The 20,193-nt window shown below is 49.1% G+C and overlaps 5 protein-coding genes across 5 annotated transcripts; 2 read left to right on the top strand and 3 right to left on the bottom strand.

The window, feature by feature from the left end:
* Positions 1–1,156: 1,156 nt before the first annotated feature.
* Positions 1,157–3,020, bottom strand: C8Q69DRAFT_118357 (MFS transporter). The gene is made up of 3 exons (XM_028625182.1): positions 2,742–3,020; positions 2,420–2,682; positions 1,157–2,356 (listed from the first exon to the last, which is right to left on the bottom strand). Exons 1-3 carry the CDS (start codon positions 2,930–2,932, stop codon positions 1,278–1,280), a joined length of 1,533 nt encoding a protein of 510 aa, XP_028481498.1. The 5' UTR covers positions 2,933–3,020; the 3' UTR covers positions 1,157–1,277.
* Positions 3,021–5,512: 2,492 nt separating this feature from the next.
* Positions 5,513–7,420, top strand: C8Q69DRAFT_481285 (alcohol dehydrogenase). The gene is made up of 4 exons (XM_028631593.1): positions 5,513–5,678; positions 5,817–5,902; positions 5,967–6,959; positions 7,038–7,420. The coding sequence occupies exons 2-4, from the start codon at positions 5,840–5,842 to the stop codon at positions 7,089–7,091; spliced, it is 1,110 nt and encodes a 369-aa protein (XP_028481497.1). The 5' UTR covers positions 5,513–5,678; positions 5,817–5,839; the 3' UTR covers positions 7,092–7,420.
* Positions 7,421–8,174: 754 nt separating this feature from the next.
* Positions 8,175–11,171, bottom strand: C8Q69DRAFT_118312 (hypothetical protein). The gene is made up of 4 exons (XM_028625181.1): positions 10,517–11,171; positions 10,373–10,440; positions 10,022–10,278; positions 8,175–9,953 (listed from the first exon to the last, which is right to left on the bottom strand). The coding sequence occupies exons 1-4, from the start codon at positions 10,739–10,741 to the stop codon at positions 8,416–8,418; spliced, it is 2,088 nt and encodes a 695-aa protein (XP_028481496.1). The 5' UTR covers positions 10,742–11,171; the 3' UTR covers positions 8,175–8,415.
* A 2,330-nt stretch (positions 11,172–13,501) lies between these two features.
* On the top strand, positions 13,502–15,781 carry C8Q69DRAFT_438658 (ATP-dependent Clp protease; the record flags this gene model as incomplete). The annotated part of the gene is made up of 2 exons (XM_028628590.1): positions 13,502–14,307; positions 14,373–15,781. The coding sequence occupies exons 1-2, from the start codon at positions 13,833–13,835 to the stop codon at positions 15,779–15,781; spliced, it is 1,884 nt and encodes a 627-aa protein (XP_028481495.1). The 5' UTR covers positions 13,502–13,832.
* Positions 15,782–16,844: 1,063 nt separating this feature from the next.
* Positions 16,845–20,090, bottom strand: C8Q69DRAFT_408795 (hypothetical protein; the record flags this gene model as incomplete). Its single annotated transcript, XM_028628219.1, has 7 exons — positions 16,845–17,214; positions 17,312–17,619; positions 17,677–17,978; positions 18,132–18,510; positions 18,558–18,864; positions 19,027–19,294; positions 19,331–20,090. 7 exons carry the CDS (start codon positions 20,088–20,090, stop codon positions 16,845–16,847), a joined length of 2,694 nt encoding a protein of 897 aa, XP_028481494.1.
* Between the last annotated feature and the right edge of the window lie 103 nt (positions 20,091–20,193).

The raw sequence follows: 20,193 nt of genomic DNA, 5'->3' as shown, positions 1-20,193 counted from the left end.
ATCATTGACGGGATTTATTCTGCCCTGTTGAACCCTTACTTATGGCGCGTACTGTATCCTCTGCTCCATGTGGTTGCGGCCGTTTCTGATGGTTATTATCGAACCGTCTTGGGGCATCAAGGAAGATAGCAGCTGTGATAGTAGGATGCCTGTGAGTAGATTGACTTTTGATAGTTATCAATAATATCACTTAGATAATCCGTAGAACAGTAACTACGGAGTAGTTAGATCCTTGGGGCTTGAGTGTAGATCTATCGTACTGTATTTCGATTTGAGCAGCAACAGGAGCAAGTTTGATTAACGTAAGCTATCTTATCATCTAACACAATAACTGGCTCTATTCCCCGACAAACCCACAAAGCCTTGCAACGCACTACAGTAGGAAAACAATAAGGAATTGCAGTGATACATGCCCTTCAGTGGTAAGATATGTTTTTGCCCCTTTAACTCTATTACAGTTCCTGATGAACACATCTTCCTCATTGGATGCGTTTTCAGAGTATAACATCAGTCTCTGCAGACGGAGCCAGCGCTCAAAGCATATCATCTTGGAGAGAAGCTCGCTGAGCTTGAATTCTCTAGCAACTAGCTCAGCCTATCTATCTCTGTGGATGGAGCTAGAAAGGCCTGGAAGAAAACCGACAGGAGGTCTGCCTGTACAGTAGTGTAGACAGGCTCCGACATATCATCCATTTACCTTGCATAGTCAGCAATGGGATCGCTAGGCGAATAGAAATTCTGGACTGCGGACCGAACTTGACATAACTGACATCCTTAAGAGTACCATAGATTTGGAACGATCTGTCGGCACAAAGGACGTTTGTATGGTGACCTGTCGTCAATCCATCTGTATCATGATCAAACTACTAGATCCGAATATCTAGACTTATTCTGTACATAGGACATAAACATGGTGTCTACCTCCCCTAGATCTGGAGCCAAGAAAGCAAGGAAGCGATATAGCTGGTGCCGCTACGATGTTCAAGTCATGACCTTGCTTCGGTGCTATTTAGGATTCGACATGACCAGCTACAGTACGGCCCGGGAGCCGAATGAGATTGACAATGTACCTAATGTACATCTTACAAATACGCCTGGAAGGCTTCTAAAGAGCCATTAGTAAAGTCTCGAATTTCGAGCACAGTTTATTATTCAATCCTGAACGACTGGCAGCACAGCAGATTTAGACGGGAAAAGCCCGAGGCACTAGGTAAGTAGTACTATTAAATAATTCCTGAAATTCCTATTGAACCCATCAAACTATCATGAGTTTCTAACTACAATGTGTAACGGAAGCCTTTCTGCAGGCGCCTGGCTGCCGCAACGTCGATGCCTTCGATCTCCGCCGTCTTGCGTAGGCGCTGAAGTTCCTTCTCCGTAAGAGTAATATCCTCATCCTCCAGGCGCTCAAGCCGCTTGTTCTGTCTCTGCAGGTTGATGCGTAGGATAATCGCACACACTAGAGCAAGCACTTGCAATGCGATACAAACTCCCATCGCCGTGTAATAGTATGGGTCCTCGGATTCGCGATATGTGTACGGTGTCCAGATACTGGCAGAATTGCCAATTGAGTTGATGAATGCGTACGCTGCCGCACGCTTGGCAGGGGGTCGTGGGATAGCATTAGCAATCCAGGAGTATAGAGTGCCGTTCTGCGCAAAGACGAAGATCATGAGGAAGAAGGAGAAATATCGCGGTCCGAAGCCGGAGGTCGCCATGAAAACGACAAATCCGACGATAGTGACGGGGATGGGGTAGATGAAGAACCAGAATCTGTGGGAATATCTGTCGGATAGGTGTGAGTGAAGCATGCTGTAGAACACCATGAACACATATGGAGGTGCAACCAGCAGCAGAGAGATAATCTTGCTATATCCCAATGTTGACGTTAGTGTTGGGAAATAGTTTTGGAATCCAGCAGCGCCTGTAATTCCCATGTACGCAAGAGCCAAGAGGTAGGTTTTGATGTCCGTCAAGGCCAACTTGATACCACGCAGCTGGGTCATTCCACCCTCTTCGTCCACATCGGCTTCAGCTGCTTCAATCGCCAAACGCCGGTTGGCGACTTGCTTCATCTCCGGCGAGAGAAGGCGCCATGTGTTTGGGAAGTCCGGTAGTATGAAGCAAATCACCAGTCCGATGGCGCAAGTGATGGCTCCCTCGATGATATACAGCCACTGCCAAGCGGATATGCCTCTGTGGCCTGCAAGTCCACTGAGGATGCCGGCTGCGATCAGATTTCCAAATGCACCGCTAAGAAGAGAGCCGGCGTAGAAGATACTCATGCGAAGTGCAAGCTCTGATTTTGTGTACCATTTTGACAAGTAGAACAAGACGCCTGCAAAGAATGGTGCCTCTGAAGATTCCGTCAGTCTACAATTCTCGTTGATCGATTCGTGACTAGCCTTCACAAACTTACCAACGAATCCTAGGATGAAGCGGCATGCTACCATAGCTCCATAGCTCTTGACTTGGCTAGTCAATGCAGAAACCAGGCCCCATGCGCATACAAAAAATCCCAGGTATATGGAGGGTCGGCCGACGTAGTTTAGTAATATGTTCGATGGGACCTGCATGAGGATGTAACCAACGAAAAGGACGGAGAGACCGGTCTGATACTGCGCGTCGGTCAGATGGAGATCTTCTGTTAGACCTTGTAGCTTGGCTGCTGCATAATTATTCCTAGGCGACAGTGAGCGACATGTACAGATTGATATCGGGGAATTATTCAAAAAACGTACCGGTCGATGTAGTTCATGAGATAAACCAGAATCACCAGTGGCATAATCAGGGTATCGATGCGCGTACGCAACTTCTTTTCAATGATCTTCTCTTCCTCCGTCAATGCCATCAAGTGCACGACCTCCTCGTGCGCCATCTCGGCCTTTTCCCCCATCGCCTCATGGTCTTTGATGTATATCTCCTTCGCCATATCGAGAGTACAGTACGTGATGAGTGTAGAAGAGCTTGGCGGATAGCAATTCTCATCTCTGCAGACAACAACGGGACGGCCTGATAACCTTATAGAGTTGGAGTCCGGGGTAACAACTGCGGGGTCTGGGGAACGTGGGGAAAGCCACTCCGGAGAGGAAGAGGCCGAGTGATCAGGCTAAATCCTTAAACATAACAAGTAGTAATACCGATTTCTCCAATAGACAGCCCGGCATGACATACACTCTTGCATGGAGCCTTTACCGACGCTGCAACCGGTGGCGGTTATCAACTCCTCCCCGAGCTTACCCCCACGCTTTGGGGATGCCATCATACGATTTTAGCCAACCTTCCACGTTAAGTAGAGATGTGAGACCATGAGACTTCATCGGACCAAGTCCGGTGCACGTTGGCTTCACGCGTGGGGGAAGTTCCCCACGGGGTGCCTGTGCTTAACCGTGGAGAGAGTTAGGAAGCATTGCAGCTGGACGGAATAGCCAGAAAGCTTCTGTATTATAAACATGGCGGAACTTTATCATCCAAAGACATGTCACAGGTCACAGGTCGTTCGATAGTGGAGCTGGGGTATGGTTCGGTAGTTATAGAGTAAAGCCTCGGATGCGACATTATTGCTCCTCTTCTGCGCCAAAAGCCGGGGAAATCGGCGCCATGGGCTGGCTAATACTCGCTGTGGAGGAATTAAGACGCTTGCGAGCCGTATCCGGACATGCCGAGAGGTTTGAGCGTTTGATAACCATCATGTACCTACGTACTTTCCAGTCCGTGCACCAGGAAATCATGCCATCTTACTGATTATTCGCCTGTTCCCCAATGACATACACGAAAGTGCAGACTTCTCGGCCGACAACTCCCATATATGATAGATCGAGTGAAGGATATCCCTCTAGGGATACTTGTTGTAAGTCGGTAAGAGCCGAAAAGTACCGCTGGCCCAAAGGTCATATGTGCTCTAATGGAGGTCTGTCTGACGTATTCATGCTGCAGCTAAGGGCAGTATGGGAAACCATTTCCAGAAACTAAGAGATATCAGTTTATTTCAAGCGTAGTGGAATGTCCCGGATGCCTGAATCGCAATACGCTTTAGGACTCTTTCGTAGAACCGAGAAGATCCTACTGTTTCTCATATCGACTCCAGATCTTGAGCACTGAAGAATCTGCATACTCTGGATGGAAGGCATTTCATTGACTGGATAATCTAGTGGAATTTGCCAGACTATGGTAGGATCACATAGGATCACCAAGTCCATCGGGGTGTATCGCGTATATAGGTCTCTGCTCATTGTCGATTGTCACTGATGACAAGAACACGGGGCACTCTACCCAAGTGCATGGGAAGTAAGTCAACAGGAGCAATCCCAAGGGTTTCCACTATCCTAATGAATTCTAAATTCCCCCTAGAAAGGCACTTCTCAAAGTCAGCTTCAGTCATTGCTGTTGCACGACTAGTGGTCTTCGGCCATGTGCGACAAGACTTGCCCAGTATGCGTCCTCTAGTCGCCACGACGAATCCATGACTGCAACCATGACCATCGGACTCTCCCCGATGGTTGAGAGAAAGATGCATTGGTAAGCGGACTGAGCGAGCGCCCTATATCCAGTACAAGCTGGTATTCGCGGTGCTGGGCCACGTGGGACAGCAAGTAATGGTTGGAGCTTAACAATATCGACACAACAGTCTTTTCAATGTCACATTAAGGAATCGTAGAGACCTCTGAGTTCCTCTTTGATTTGCAGTTCAGCGAAAAGCCATTTTCTCTGTTTTTGAGGCACGCTAGCTAGCTTAGTTAGCTGCCCATAATTGATTACCGACAGACATAGTTATATTCCTTAGGTATCAATGATTGAGATAATAAGCCATCGATAGACACGTCACATACGGTGTTAACCAATACTATTTGAAGAGCAGTCCCAGAACAGAATCTTTCTATCAATGTCAATAACCTGAAACCATCGACGCTCTAGAAGATCACATACACGGAGTCTGCTCTCCACTTCCGCTCCGCGGCTCCTGAATCGTGATCACAAAGACTGGAAGTGGTTAACTTGAAGAATACGTGATACAAAGTCTCATATTCCTCAATGTTGGAGCAGCTTATGTATGGGAATGAGCATCGCGAAGTAACCCTGAGCAACGAAATATCTATCTCGAGGAGAAGACGCCATAGAGAGCAGCCAAGCGGACTGGACTACTTAGTTGGCATATCATCTGAGAGAGCGGAAGAATATCATTATGAGCACCTCAGCCTCGCTAAGATAAGACTATTGTAAAGAGGCTTCCTTGACACCTAATGTTGCAGGAGCGGCTTCAAGGTCGTCTGTTATGGCTTCCTTTTCTGATGAGCAGGTTCGGTTCTTTCTTTTGGAACAGATAAATTCCCATACGGTATGCTGAGGTATAGAGATAGAGAGCTTGCACGTTAGTTATATGCTTGCACAGCTAGAATTTATATGAATCAGAATATTGTAGTTGGATATAGTCGATAACCAATCCCAGAGAGTAAGTACACTCCATGAAGAGAGTCCATAGACATTGATCCCACTTGCCCCGCAATCCGAAACGCAGCTGTCCCACTTCTTCCCCGCCGCCACGCTTCAGTCAAGCTCATTGTTTCTTGTATTATTAAATGGGCATTGATGGAAGCGGATATATTTATATATTTGGTTTTTATGAATACGCTTAAGGTATTTATATCAGCGGTAGTGTCTTAGCTGCGGGCCATTGAAGTGTATGCTATTGAGTTCCGTCACTTGTGTGCACAGTACACCGTCCCTGAGCCTAACGTCTGCATACCACGCTGAAATAGGGTACTATCTATTCGATCTTGATGAGACTGATGCATCTACAGAGTATCTCATGAACTCTAGAATTTGATCTGGATAAGAAAAAATGTACGACCGAATTAACATGAATGGCTCATGCCCATCCACCCATAAAGCGGCCGTTATCGTGGTTAGTTAACTACCTACACTATGCATAATATTGTATGCTATATCCCAATTCTGACAGATTACAGAAACATGGCCTTTCCCCAGTCTTCGAGCTACAATCTCTCCCATTGCCAGCTCCAGGCCCAACTGACCTACTCGTCAAACTCTCCACAACAGGCATCTGCGGCACCGACATTGCCCTAGCCTCGGGGGAATTGGGTCCAACCAAGCCCATCCTCGGCCATGAAGGGATTGGGCGCATCGCTGCTCTTGGATCAGCCTTGCAGCATCTCAATGACCCATCTTTGAAAATCGGTCAGCGCGTCGGCGTCTCTTGGATTCGCGATAGTTGTGGGAAGTGCGTTATGTGTCTGACTGATGGCGGGGAGACACGGTGCGAGACGCAGACTTTCTCCGGGAAAAGTGTCAATGGGACGTTCGCTGAATACACGCTCGTTCCCGCGCGGTCGGTAGTCACTCTGCCTGAAGGGGTGTCTGATGAACAGCTGGCCCCCATTATGTGTGCCGGCGTCACTGCGTACAAGGCACTGAAGATCTGCGGCGCGGTTCCCGGTCAATGGGTTGCGATCTCAGGGGCCGGTGGTGGGGTTGGAGCTCTGGGAATCCAGTATGCGGCCGCGATGGGATACAGAGTTCTCGCGATTGATATGGGGAAGGAGAAGAGGGAATACTGTCTTGGACTGAAGGCAGAAGCATTTATCGACATTTCGGAAGAAGAGGACGTGGCCACTGCCGCCAAGTTGATAACAGGAGGGGCCGGGGCGGGCGCTGTTCTAGTAACTGCAGGATCGGGCCGTGCATATCAAGATGCTTTTAGGATATTGGCGCCTTTTGGCACATTGGTTTGTGTGGGCATTCCGCCGCCAGACCAGCTGGTGCAGTTTCATCCGTTGAATTTTATCGATAATGGCTTCCGTGTGATTGGATCCTCCGTAGGTTCTAGGGGGGATATTCAGGAAGCGGTGGAATTTGTTCGGAGAGGAGTGGTTGTGCCTGCGGTGCAGGAAACTACTCTGGAGAAGCTCACGGAGACTACAAGGTTACTTACTGATAGTAAGGTGAGTCGACTATTTACAAACATACTCTGATGGTCCTGGATTCGTCAAGGGATTTCATAGTGACTGATATGACTGTAGACTACGACGAAATATGTCATCAAACTTTCTGCTGAGGATACAAAGGGTGCTTGAATGGAATTAATGCTCCTATCCCATCATTAATTTCCAATCAGTAAATACAAACTCTCTTCTGCAATGGATTCCAATATGATCCGGGGGTTTAGCCACTTGACCAGCAAGATGTAACGCTGCTGGTGCACCGAAGAGCTACGACCTTCTTCAGAGGTTCCCTGTTTTGTCTCTGGAGATTCTTTAAAATACGCATAGTATATTTAAAGACGAACAATTCAGCCTCCTAACGAGCAGACCTTGTCAATGTATCTACTTCCCATAATGAAAGACTAGATAAAAAGAACATCAAGCTTGAAAATTTCCATATAGAAAATATATATTCTATCAACAAACCCGACCTCCTAAACGCAACATAGCTACCCCAACACAACAAAACAACATCACCACTACATATAATAGTAGTCACCACCCTTTACCCTACCTACTACCCATACCTACCTGATCCATCAAAAACCGGGTCTTAACACATCCATGTGGAACTCAGAACCTCAGATCATCCTCACTCGCAGATCACCCAGATACCTAACCAACGGTCCACGCAGAGACCAGAGTCAAGACACGCACACGCACCATCGAGCCATTTACGCACATGGGCAGATGTCTATTGTCTTGACTCTAGACGCCACGCCAAGATGCTTGGCAGGGGCAGTGAAGAGGCGGTGGTTGCGTGTAAATGAGATCAGGGACGCATGATGTTTTCTCACCTTTTACTATACTACTATACTAGGTAATGGATTGGGACATCATAGTTCAACATTTTATAGGTTAGAGTAGAGTCAAGACGGGGTTTGAGATTATTGTACCATAAACCAGCGCTGTCTAACTACACTTTTCTCTAGGAGGACCAATTTTAAGGTGGATAAATGCTATACCCTACTTTCTGAGCCTGTTGCTTATTTTTATTGCGCGAAAACTTGTCTTGGCTTTGTATCGTTAAGGAATGTGAGATATATACCCGGCGATGCGAAGAGTGATGACGTAGCGAGTAGATTTGCTTCTTGCCGGATGCGTGGAAGCGTATTTGCGAAGTGCGTGCTTTGCAAAGTGCTGCTTTTCAACTATTTGATAAAAGATGAACGATGGTTGCGGTTTTCAATGACTCTTCCATTGAATTAGTCTTGAGACTCATTAAGAAGCTAAATCTAATCTGACATGCTAATACATAGATGCATATATGCAATAATGGTATGGTATGTATGGTGTACCCCAATCGAGCCCATGCTCCCCTAATATGTACAAGAAGGTATAATGCGGAAAAGAAAAGAAAAAAACAAAAAAAATGGGATAATAGTCGAAGTCTAGAAGAAAAGAAAAGCCGGATTGGCTAAGTCGGGAGTCGGTAGCTCATGCTGTCGGCATTTGGCTGTACATCCTTAATCGGGTGGAAAAGCATTGAAGGCAAGACATGTCGTCCGTAGCGGCGTTCATACTGGAGATGGTCAGTTAAAAGGCCATGAGAGTTTCCTGAGAGGGGCCGGGGTGTCCTTACGTCTGGGCCGCCTGTGTTGTCCTTTTCCCATCCTAGGAAGTTCCAGTATAATCGACCAGGGATATTGCACCGGTAGTACCAGGACAAGTCCTCGAAACGTGCTTCACGACCCCACGAGAACGGACTGTCGATGGTGTTACCCGACTTTCCGTTAATACCAGAGTTGAACCATCGGTCCAGACGCTCAAGCTTCCACGGCTTGTCCGACCAGATCGGGTGGGGGGCATAAAGCGCCTTGTAGCCATGCAGCAAAGCGATCGTTTGCGGGAACATCTCGGAGCCGATGTGGCGACCATACAGATTTTCCTGATGCATCTGTTGCAATAGTCTTCGAGAGAGGCGGGAATGCGTCACAATGGTCGCGCGTCGTGGAGTCGTGATGCCTTCATAACCGATCACGTCGTCTCTCAGCACCCAGTGGGTGTTCTGGGGATTGAAGATGGGCAGGAACGAGATGTAATCAGCCTCCTCGCCAACACCCCAGTTGTAGTTGTCCCGTCTGTAATCCTTGACAGGCGGCTGAGGTCCCGTTGGATTTTCGACATCGTGCGCGGGCATCGGACCCCAAATGGCTTGATAGACTCTCTGGTCAACGTACTTGCGGAACTCATTATCGTAGTCGCCGTGGAGGCCGGGGATATAGAAGCGTTCACTGCGTTCCCACATACCCCGTCGAGGCTGATTGCGCCCAAACTCGGCAACCTTCTCCGCGAACTCGTAGAGGTGGCCGGTGTAACGGGTGTCGATCTCCCAATTCCAGAAATAGTCGAACTGTGGGTTCTCGTTCATGAACCACAACACGGGTAACCACTGGGACTGGTGCACATTCACCACGGCAGGATTGAGATACGGGTACGGAGCCCGCACGGTCTCGATATTCCAGAGCTTCGCGATGCCCCAGAACTCCTCGGGGATGGTCTCGCGGACGACCTGGTCGTAAACTTCCTTCTTGTTGATCTGGATGGTATCGTCCTTTACATGTACCAGCAGGAAGACCTCGTATTCGCCTCCTGAATGCAAGGATAGCTCCGTGATCATGGCCCGAAGCACGCGTTTGTCGTCCTCGGAGTATTCCTTGTTGGTATACGTCCGGATCAGAATCGCCGTCCGATGCTCCGGTCGCATCGTCACCTTGGCCGATCTCTGCTCCTGGGTCGACTGGGCATAGCGAGCAGCATTGCGCTCGACACACTGGCGCTGCAAAGAGCCCCAGTCGGTCCGATTCCAATCCACGGGGGCCGGCTTGATCCAGTTCTTCACATCATCCTCGTCTTCACCAAATCCGTAAGGTCCGTATCTCGTGTAACGGTCGTAGGACAACTCTCCATCGAGTCCGATAGTCTGGTGCGTACCAAATACAGGTGCAGGGAAGCCTATCGCATCATCAGCCCATCCGCATCCCTAACTCTTTTTCCGTGTGAAGAACGATGAAGAAACGTACCCTCCGGGATTCCAACATAGACTCCGACTCTGTCCTCCAGACTCTCATTCAGGTACATACCGCGCGGGCCCATGCATGGCTGGAAATTTCCGCGGTGCGTCTGCTTCCATTCGGAACTCTCGTAGTCCGGATAGGGGTGATAGATCTTGGGCAGAAGGGTCGGGTCCTCCGCGCGGGGATCATCGAAGACGTGAGGGTTGTGGTAGTGCTCTGGTACGTGAATCCGTTTCAACGTCGATTTTAGTTTTTTAAATGTGCTGCTTCAAGAGATGTATTGTCAGTTGAGTGATTCGCGCCCTGGGGAATTTTTTTCTTTTCTTTTCCCCTTCGTTAGTCGATCGCCAAACGAACCTTGAATATGATGCGGCTTCTTCTAGATATTTTTGCTGCGGCGGCCTCATCGGATCCTTCTTGCCCCCCTAAATCCATCGCGGTCAGTTCCGTGTGCTGTGGACAAGGACGATAAGGCGGGCGACAAAGAGGGGGGCGCCTTACAAAGAATGTGTGCCCATCGTGAGGACTCGACAGTACGCCGACTGTCAGATAGGAAAGGGCAAGGAGCAGGGAAACGAAAAATCCCACGGCGGACAGCATGAGTACGCCTTTGCGAGATCGCATCCTGACGAAGTCCGCGAAGGATGCCCTGACGCCCGTTTTTGAGGGAAGGAAATGCCAGCGGAACCTACGACGAGGTATGCGGTCGCAGTACGCGTCGTCCATGACTGCAGCTACGGGGAAAGCTTGACTTTCTGGAACCCACGCCGGACGCAGCAAGTATCGGCAGCGCTCGCAGGAACAAAGAACATTTCTGCTGGATACGTTGGACACGATGGAGCAGCCGGCCAACCTGATTGGGGAAGTTGCCGGATGGCAGGAGTCGAGGAACGCTCAGACCGGTCGCAGTGGAACCCAGGAGAGAAACGGCAATTTGACGAGACAAGATAGAGAAGTTAGGGATAAGGGACAAGACAAGAGTGGACTATGTTCAGCCACTGTTGGTTTTAGTTGCCAGCTGAGCCGCGTTTCCCAGAATAACTGCAGGAGAAGGGATTATTGGCAGAAGAGAAGAGAAAAGAAGACAGACCGCCCGAGCAATTATTTGTCCGATTCCCCTTAGTTAGGTAGTTACCTGTTCAACTGTTACAGTTCAACAGTTCAACTGTTCATGTAACAGTAGTATAACCACACGGTCACATCAGATCCAGCACGTCATGAGGCATGCTGATGAGTTGAGTTGCACTAGTTATCTGTAAGCTCGGTCAGTCTAACCTGGTTGTTGTCAGGGAACATGAATAACTAACACGATAGATAGAGAGATGGACGAACAACAAACAATAATAATACCAACGTCAAGTCTCCATTATTGATCTTCATGGACCCAGCATGATTATCACATACTGAGGAATCCAGCATAGTTAGTCTAGTTGTCCCTTTGTGTCTTCTCTTCTCTTCTCGTCTCTTTTCTTGCTGTTCTTTACCTCTCTCGTCCCGTGGTAATGGCATCGTTACAGGGTCATACACCCAGGGTGAGACTAGATACACCACGTAAGCTGCTGTGATACCGTCTGCGCCACGATCGCCCTAACCGAAGCTTCGTCCCACGGTGTTATTCGACCAAGGAAAAAGCTTCATGGCGATCAACGGGTAAACAGCCATCCAACCATGAGGAATTCCCTGCAGGACTGGGTCCTTTTGGAAGTTCGTATCCCATACAGCGCTTATCGACTTACGAATCCCCGGTGGACTGCTTGGGCGATCTCCGGAACGAAAACAGCAGATCGGTGGCGACCGGTAAAATGACCTTTTCTGCCTCAACCAAGGTTTTGGGATGGAACCGCTGGACTTCTGAGACGGCTCTCCGGTGGCCACAGTGCAAATTGCACGAACTCTGCGACAAAAACAAAAATGCTTCGTCCCGCGCGGGACCTGAGCCATCTCTCAGGGACAGACCGGACCGTGCACCAGTAATCTTGGTGCAATCTCTCAGGGTCCTTGCGAGATGTTTCGATGCGCATTCTTCGACCCTTGCGGTAATTGCTGCTGCGCGCCCATTGCTGGTTTTAGGACTCTCGACGGGGGAACGGCCCGTCTGGTATGCTGGCGATCCCAATAAGCTTGGCCTCACCCGCTGGCTTCCGACACAGATGAAGAAAAAAAAAAAAAGGAGGCAGTTGGTATGCCATTTCTCACAAAGCAGAGTGACAACTGTTGATCGGCATGCGGTCAGCTTGAACGAGATGAGTATGACATGACTGGTAACCTCAGTATGAAGTCAGCTAGTCAGAGAACAAAGAGTCCCGGCGCTGTGTAAAGGTAATAAATCCTTTCATCCTGCTGGATGTACAGAGTAGGAGTAAGCATCATGCCACGATGCAGAGTAAGCATGATTATTGGCATAATCATCATATTATTATTGACAATGGAGAAGCTTGGTATCCTCTCTCCATCATGTCTAGATCTCTCGGGGGACAGAGGCCATTCTTATATACTACACGTATCGACCTTCTATCCACCCCTCGACGGTCTGGATTCAAAGACCTAGCTTTAACAAAGCCGTTTCCACGCAATCTCGTCGAAAAAATATTCCTATTTCGACAGCTGTTGAAGTCGGAGTTGGTAAATCCAAGCGAACGCGCGTCCCGGCCGTACGCACCGACAACCGTCGATATCGACTATCAGATAAGGTCTGAAGGCGATCAACGATCTACGATCTACGATGCTAGAGAGTTTACCATACTCACGGAAATCATTATTATCGACAAGAAATTTGACTCTTGTTGGTTCATCGGTTTATTCCGAAGTCGCATCTTCGTTGACTGTAGGATCTGAGTGACAATCGGCTTTGCGAGAACGGAGCCACTATCTACTTAAAAATAGCGCGCCCGTTGTAGCATTTAACTAACACGCGACGCTTCAGTATGAAGAGAAGACCAATGACGACTACTATACCTAATTATTATTCGATCCAACGATTCATAATATATCTTATGGCTAGCGCTATTTGCTGTTCTCATAGAATTATATGGTATATGTCTGACATTCCCGGCAAAGTAATGGTTTGCAGTAAGTAACTAGTTATAGAGCTATGCAATTGCGTCAATACCCTACTTAGCTTTATTACCTTTTTTTCTTCTTCTCTCTCTCTTTGAAAAATTTCTACTCTTACGGTTCCTTAATTTCGAAGAATCCTAGCTATGATAACCATCATCGAATATGAAGCCTGGAATTAACTACGATATCTCTCTATATCATTTCCCCATATCCAAACTTCTTCGCATGCATACATTGTACTTCAATCCCCGAGAAACCTTCCACGTCGTATAGTGAAATTCTGGAAGATTTCTATGGGCGGAATAGCGACAATAAATAGACTTTGAATAGACAGTTGTCCTCTGTACCTACTGGCTGAACCTCAAGGTTGAAGTTAAAAACAAATTCCGATGCCGTGGAACTTGGAACTCAGTCCAACGTCATAGGACCGGGGGAATATATGGGAATGTCACTCAGTAAGGAACCACGCATCGACTTTGTGAGAAGCTGATTCTGGAGAGATAATTATTACCGAGTGAAGGAATAGGGAATTAATTCTCTATTAATATCAATAGGGAAGAACTACATACATCTGATAAGCGTCACGTGTTGCGGGGAAAGCTCCGGCTCCGACATCGCGGCGATCGACCATCTCAGTCACATCCAGCTCTCTCTCGCCAGGGATTCTCTTCAGATCTCGATCTTCTCTTCTTTTTACCCGTCCTTGATCTGCCTCGCGGATAGCAGATCCAATTGCTCGTCTCTGATTTCCCCCGCAGCCATGCTGCGGCTGCCTGCCCGGTCACTCCGCGGGCGTTATCAGACCGTGGGATCCGCTGGAGCGACACCATTCTCTGCTGCTTGTCCCCTTCGTCTGCGCTCATCATGTGCTATTTCCGCTGAAAGCAGCGTCCGCCATTTCTCTGCCACGGCCGTCTCTCACCCGACATTCTCCCATTTCCACCGTTCCGATTTCAGCGGTCAGGGGTATACAGGCACTTATGAGGCTGGGTTGCCTACAGATGGCCCTCTTGGATCCTCTCCCGCCTTCGGGGCCCCGCGGCTGACGCCCAAAGCCCTGAAGCAGTATCTGGACCAGTTTGTCGTTGGCCAGGATCGGGCAAAGAAGGTGCTCTCAGTTGCCGTATACAACCACTACCAGCGGGTGCAGGAGCTCCAGCGGCGGGAAGAGGAGGAAGCGGAACTGGAAGCTCAGCGACAACGGAGGGAGGCGATGGAAAGCCATCCAGTGGAAGGTGAGTGAAACCCATAAAGGACCCTTTGGAACGAGATCTCATACTGATGATATGAACTTGTGCAGATGAATTCCCTGGCCAACAACGGACCGTCCATGTATCGGAACGACAGGAACCGACCCCACCAAAGCTGGACGCCGCCCCAATCGTTGATACATCTCCGTTGCAATTGGAAAAGTCCAACATTCTCTTACTGGGACCGTCGGGAGTGGGAAAGACGCTGATGGCAAAGACGCTGGCACGAGTACTCTCCGTACCTTTCAGCATGTCGGACTGCACTCCCTTTACGCAGGCGGGATACATCGGAGAAGATGCAGAGGTCTGTGTGCACCGTCTTCTTGCGGCTGCCAACTACGATGTCGAAGCAGCGGAGCGAGGTATAATCTGTTTGGATGAGGTAGACAAGATCGCGACCGCCAAAGTCAGCCACGGGAAAGATGTCAGTGGTGAGGGCGTACAGCAGGCGCTCTTGAAGATCATTGAGGGCACTACAATCCAGGTCCATGCCAAACCAGAGAAGAGTGCTCCTCGTTCTGGAGGGCCAACAAGCCATCATCAGTACCCTTCGAGCAATCCACTGGGCAATTCCTATCAGGGTTCCGGTGCCGCAGCTCCCTCCCCCAAAGGGGAAGTCTACAACGTCCGAACCGACAACATCCTTTTCATCCTCTCTGGCGCGTTTGTTGGGTTGAATAAGATGGTGATGGATCGAATATCTCGCGGTTCGATCGGATTTGGACAGCCCGTGCGCGCTTCTGCCAGCTCCAGCGATGGACGAGGTACATCCGTCTCCCCGAACAGCCAGCCCATCCGGATCCTCCCGGGTTCAGAGGAGGAAGCATTGTACAAAAAGCATCTTCCATTCTTCACCTCCGCAACGCCTTCCTCGTCTGATGAAGAACCTGTTTACTTCAATCCGTTGGATCTCCTCACCCCCAATGATCTCCAGACCTACGGCTTCATTCCCGAGCTAGTTGGCCGTGTCCCCGTCACCACCGCCCTCTCTCCGCTAACGCATCCTTTGCTCCTACGGATACTCACTGAGCCTCGCAACTCGCTTCTGGCCCAGTACACCACCCTCTTCTCGCTGTCGGGAATTGAACTCCGCTTCACGACCCCTGCTCTGCATAAAGTGGCTACCAACGCGTTGGCCATGGGAACCGGCGCGCGTGCTCTCCGTACAGAGATGGAAACCATCCTTAGCGATGCCATGTACGAAGCGCCAGGCTCTAGCGTGAAATTCGTTCTCGTCACCGAGGCTGTCGCTGAGCGCAAGGAGAAGCCAGTCTATCTAGCTCGCGGCCAGGGCGGTCGTTTCCACGCCATGATTGCAGCCGAGGAGAGCGCATGGGAAGAGAAGATGCGTCGGGAGAAACAGGAGAAGAACAAGAATGCAAAGAATTCAAATTCACAATCGGCATCCAGCTTCGAGGAGTACCGTAACCGTGCTTCGAGCGCTGCAGGCGGGCAATAATTCCAACTCCCCCGCCCTCCCCTACTAACCCTCACATGTCATGACCCTGTATATACCCCCCCCACCTCGTTTCCCCCTCTCGGAATGATCATATCTGTTTTCATGGTCCAGCTGGACCCCGTCTGTCTTTCTTGCCATGTGTCATTCGTCTTCACTTAGGGAACCGGACCGTGTGGTGCATAGGGCGTTCTTTTACCATGTCATTATCTCGCGAGACTTTTCATTCCTCCTGTCCACTTTACGACTTAGCGGGATGAAATGGAATTTTTTTTTCAATTCATACTATGCATATCTGTACGTACGGACGTACTACTATCTCAATACCCATATCAACACTAAGTATGTACATAGTATACGCCATACTGAGGCTACCTGTCGAGATCCCGCGCGCCGCGACGAAAAGGGAACCGCGCCGGCACGAAAAGGGTAGAAAGGAGGGGTAATTAACTACTAACTCTTATTATTCTTCTCCCATCCGTAGTTACTTCTGGTATTATTCACAGGGTATGATTAACCTTCGACATAACGCAACATCCACAAGGATAACAAGATGAGAATTAAACACGAATAGAGTAGAATAGATTGGAATAGCGACAGGAAGACATCTACAGGGGTAGAACCATAGACTGGAATCGAATATTCGCATGTTGTTTCATGTAACAGCTGACAGGAGCTTTGGGGGTATTCGCAATCAATAATAGGATGAATCCATGCAGACCAGAAGAATAGGGTATCACTCGCGATGTATGTATGTATGTACCTTGTGTGTGCGTAAGATCAAACATACGGGTCGGGGTATTTGTGGGCTGATTGAGTGTGATGCGCCTGAGCAGCTTTGGCGGATGCAGTGGCCACGGTGCCAGGGGTATTGCTAGGGTCCCATTTCACACTGGTCGGAACAAAGGGCGTTCGAGGCGTTCGAGGAGTTCGCGCTGAACGAGATGGATCCGACCTTCTAGGAGTATTTGAGACGAGTTCCGCCCAGATGGCATTGGCGTCGATCTTTTGACTCTTCATGAAATCGTGACCACCTTGGTGCAGTTCAAGCTGTTTATTATCAGAACTATTGGACTATGAAGATGTATATGATGTAGAAGGTACTTACGTGGTTCCATGCTTTCCATCTTTCTTGTGAGTAATGAGACGCCACGATGAAGCGGCGGAATCTATGGCTGTTGATGATGCTCCAGCCCGCGAAGAACTCGACTAGATGATCAGTATCGCGCTGATCTTGTCTTAACCCTTTGGGGATAGCATCGTGTTCGTCCTCCTGACGGTGACCATAGCTGGGTATACTGCGAAACGAGATGACCGGGTTATGGGTCCCGTCCTCTTCTCGAGCGCCTTCGAGATGCGGCGGGTTTTGAGGGTCATGGTGGTAGTGATACCGACGAGGTAGCATTTTGAGAATAAGAACATACATATCCAGCCAGCTAATTGATATAGGTTAGTTCTTTCTTTACCCTCAGATCTCCTAGCATTGAAACTCACCGTGCCTTCTTCCTCTCTTCAACTGATTTTGTTTCAAACTCGTCCGTCTTCTTAAGTAGCCAGTTCAGAATATCAGGACGAAACATAATCTTCCAGCTACCGGGAGACCTCCTCCGGACGAATTCCTCAAACCATGCTAAGATCACTACCACGCAGTCTTGGTCGTAGAGAAAAAGATCTTCCGTAAGGAGGATGACTCCGCCGTGAGGAAAGAGGCGCTGAAGATGTGCTGTTCCATCTGCGTACGGCAACGGAGCAGCCAAGGACACGCTCCAAAAATTTATTTCTTTCCGCGTCAAGTCCAGGAAGTAAGGCAGATCATAAAAACTCAGAAAGTCACCATAGAACTAAAAGTGTATTTGTCAGCATATACCGTGAAGCAACACTCTTTAAACTAGACATACCATAACGACCCCGTGAGAAACCGTTCGCGCAAATCGCTCCCAGTCTTCCGGAAGCCGGTTTGAGTATATAACGACCTTGTGCCTTTTCAGGAATTCCACGAGTACCTGGTACTCGGCTTCTGCGCTATCTGGATACCATACGTAGAAAACTTGGGCTGGGGTCTTAGATTTTGACCCGTTTACTGATGCGAGTTCCCGGAAGCTGATGCTGTATTGGCTGCTAAAGATAGCGTCGAGATCGATGGAGTTGTCTGTCATGACGGAATCCTTCATCTCGGTATCTTTATTGAACTGTGGATCCTCTGTGAGAGCGCTCCCAATGCTTTTTGGAGACCGAGTAGCACTTTGACTGAGTCCCGGCGTAAGTTCTTCCGTCTTTGCGTTTGATTCACTGGTGTCCAAAGTCAAAGCAGGACGAGGATGCTGCCTATCCTGTCTTGGGGAGCTCTCGCGACCCCTCATAGTCACAGGGCCGGAGGGTGTATCAACCGTAACAGAGGTTGGCCCTTCTGTGGGTAACACTGGTTGAGAAGCCGTGCTGGTTTTGATGGTTGGTAATCTGCGCAGTTCGCTGATAGGAGGCAGGGGCGCTCTTGCGGCAATACGCAACGAAACGCCTGGTTTGATATACCCATTTTCGTTGAGAAAGTCCCATTCCGCCGATCCAGTAGCATAGGCTAGCAAGACATTTTTGGTCCCTACAGTGTTTAGGTAACAGATACCGACAAGACTGCCGTCTCGCAATGTCTTCGCCATTTCACTGATATATCGGGTATTATATGAATAGCCTTCAACCCAGCCATTGCAGAATTTCGCATTTTTTGGTTTTGATAACTGGTCAAGGTCAGCGACTTCAATCAATGGTGTCTTTGGTTTCTCACCTTCGAGCATAAGTAGTCATACTGGTCGATAGTACACAGGTGTTCAAACCAGACCTCAACGTCCTTTGCCTTACTCGAGCTGGTGATCTTGAGCTTGGTAAGCTCATTGATGCCGCATATGACCACTGAACCAACTCTGGTCTTCTCCGGGCCATAGAACAACCGCACCTCTACTTCGTGGGAACCTGGTTTGGAATCACTTCTGTGAGCAGGGCCCGCAAGCGTAGACCGCCTAGGGCCTCGAGGTGGGGGACCTCCTAGGGTTGATGAAGCAGGACGAGACGGCTCTGAAGGTGCATCTAGGCGCCTCTTAAGGCCTGCATTGATCGAATCATCGCGGGAAGAAAAGGTAGGATTTCTTTGCAGAGGCGGTCGGCTAGAATCCGGGCTGGTCACAGAATACTGACCCAGAAGTGATGTGGTGCCCGTGGAAAATGACCGTGAAGGTGCCATGGGCCTCTCTGGAAACAAATCTTCCTGAGGTATGCTCTCTGCCTTGGCCGAAGTGGCCTGAGGAGTATCTTGTCTTACAAAGAGCTCGTTGGATTCTGCACGTCTGATAGGGCGTATAATATCCGTATTTAGCACACTTGGACTTGCCGCCCAATCTGATGGCCGTCGTAGGTCCAATTGTGTGATATCAGGGGCAGGCTCAAAACGTAGTGCTTTCTCGTATTTCCACCTGGTAGAGATATTTCTGAAGAGTGTAGGTTTCTCGTTATTATCATTCCCTTCGGCTTTCAGCCGCTATTTGCGAGCATACAGCGAGCCACCCAGGCTTCTTTGGTCACGAGCAGGGCCTCTAGGCAGAAGGAGGGGTGCACTTGTGTGTGTAGAGGTTTTGCTTCTAGACGGTGTTACCGTGGAACCAGGGTTGCAATGACGGTTAACCGGTTGTGCTGGAACAGATTGGGGTGCATGTTTACCGCCGTGCTGCACACTGGAAGACTCATCATCCTTGGAGTTTGTGGAGTTAGATTGTGCCATTGGTCCCTGCTCATGTGTAAGACTGGCCGAATCTGTAACTCTCGACTCGAGCTGTCTGGAGGTCTGCAGAGAGCTATCCGAAGATGATCGTCTATTTTCATGTAGTCTTGATCGAAGGGCACTTAGTGGTTCATCGCTCGAAGTGCTGCTGTCGCTCTCATCTTCTTTTCTTGCTTCCGTCTCGTACACCGGTAGCCCGAGCCTGGCCCGTTTGGCTCTTCGTTTGCGTTTCCTTTCGTCCCTGGCATCTTCCAGCGCTTCTAGTCGATTCTCCCACGTTTCAAGATCGAACTCCTCTTCATCCCCACGGTCTATGGCTTTCTTCTTAGCCCCCCAGTCTTTCAGAGTCTGGGGGTCGGCGAAAGAGTCTTCCGGTTCCCAGGTTGATCTCTCAACAGGGTAGCCTTCCCATTTGACTAGATACTTGACACCATCCGGGAACATCAGTTCCGTAAGGATGCATTCAACTTCATATTCTGACTTTGGTTCGCTCAGTACTGTTGACGTGACAGAGATGCTGTCGTCGTCCTCGATGCTGTCGGGCATCTTTACCAAACAAGAGCTAGAGGACTTGATGAGCTGGATGGAACGAATATTTTAGGAAACATGACCCATGTATGGGAAATAGAACCAAGAATAATCAGAAAGC

The sequence above is a fragment of the Paecilomyces variotii genome, assembly GCF_004022145.1.
Source record: "Paecilomyces variotii strain CBS 101075 chromosome Unknown C8Q69scaffold_16, whole genome shotgun sequence".
NCBI lineage: Eukaryota > Fungi > Ascomycota > Eurotiomycetes > Eurotiales > Thermoascaceae > Paecilomyces > Paecilomyces variotii.
The sequence above is the reverse complement of the archived record's forward strand: the minus strand, read 5'-3'. Positions and strand labels throughout refer to the sequence as shown.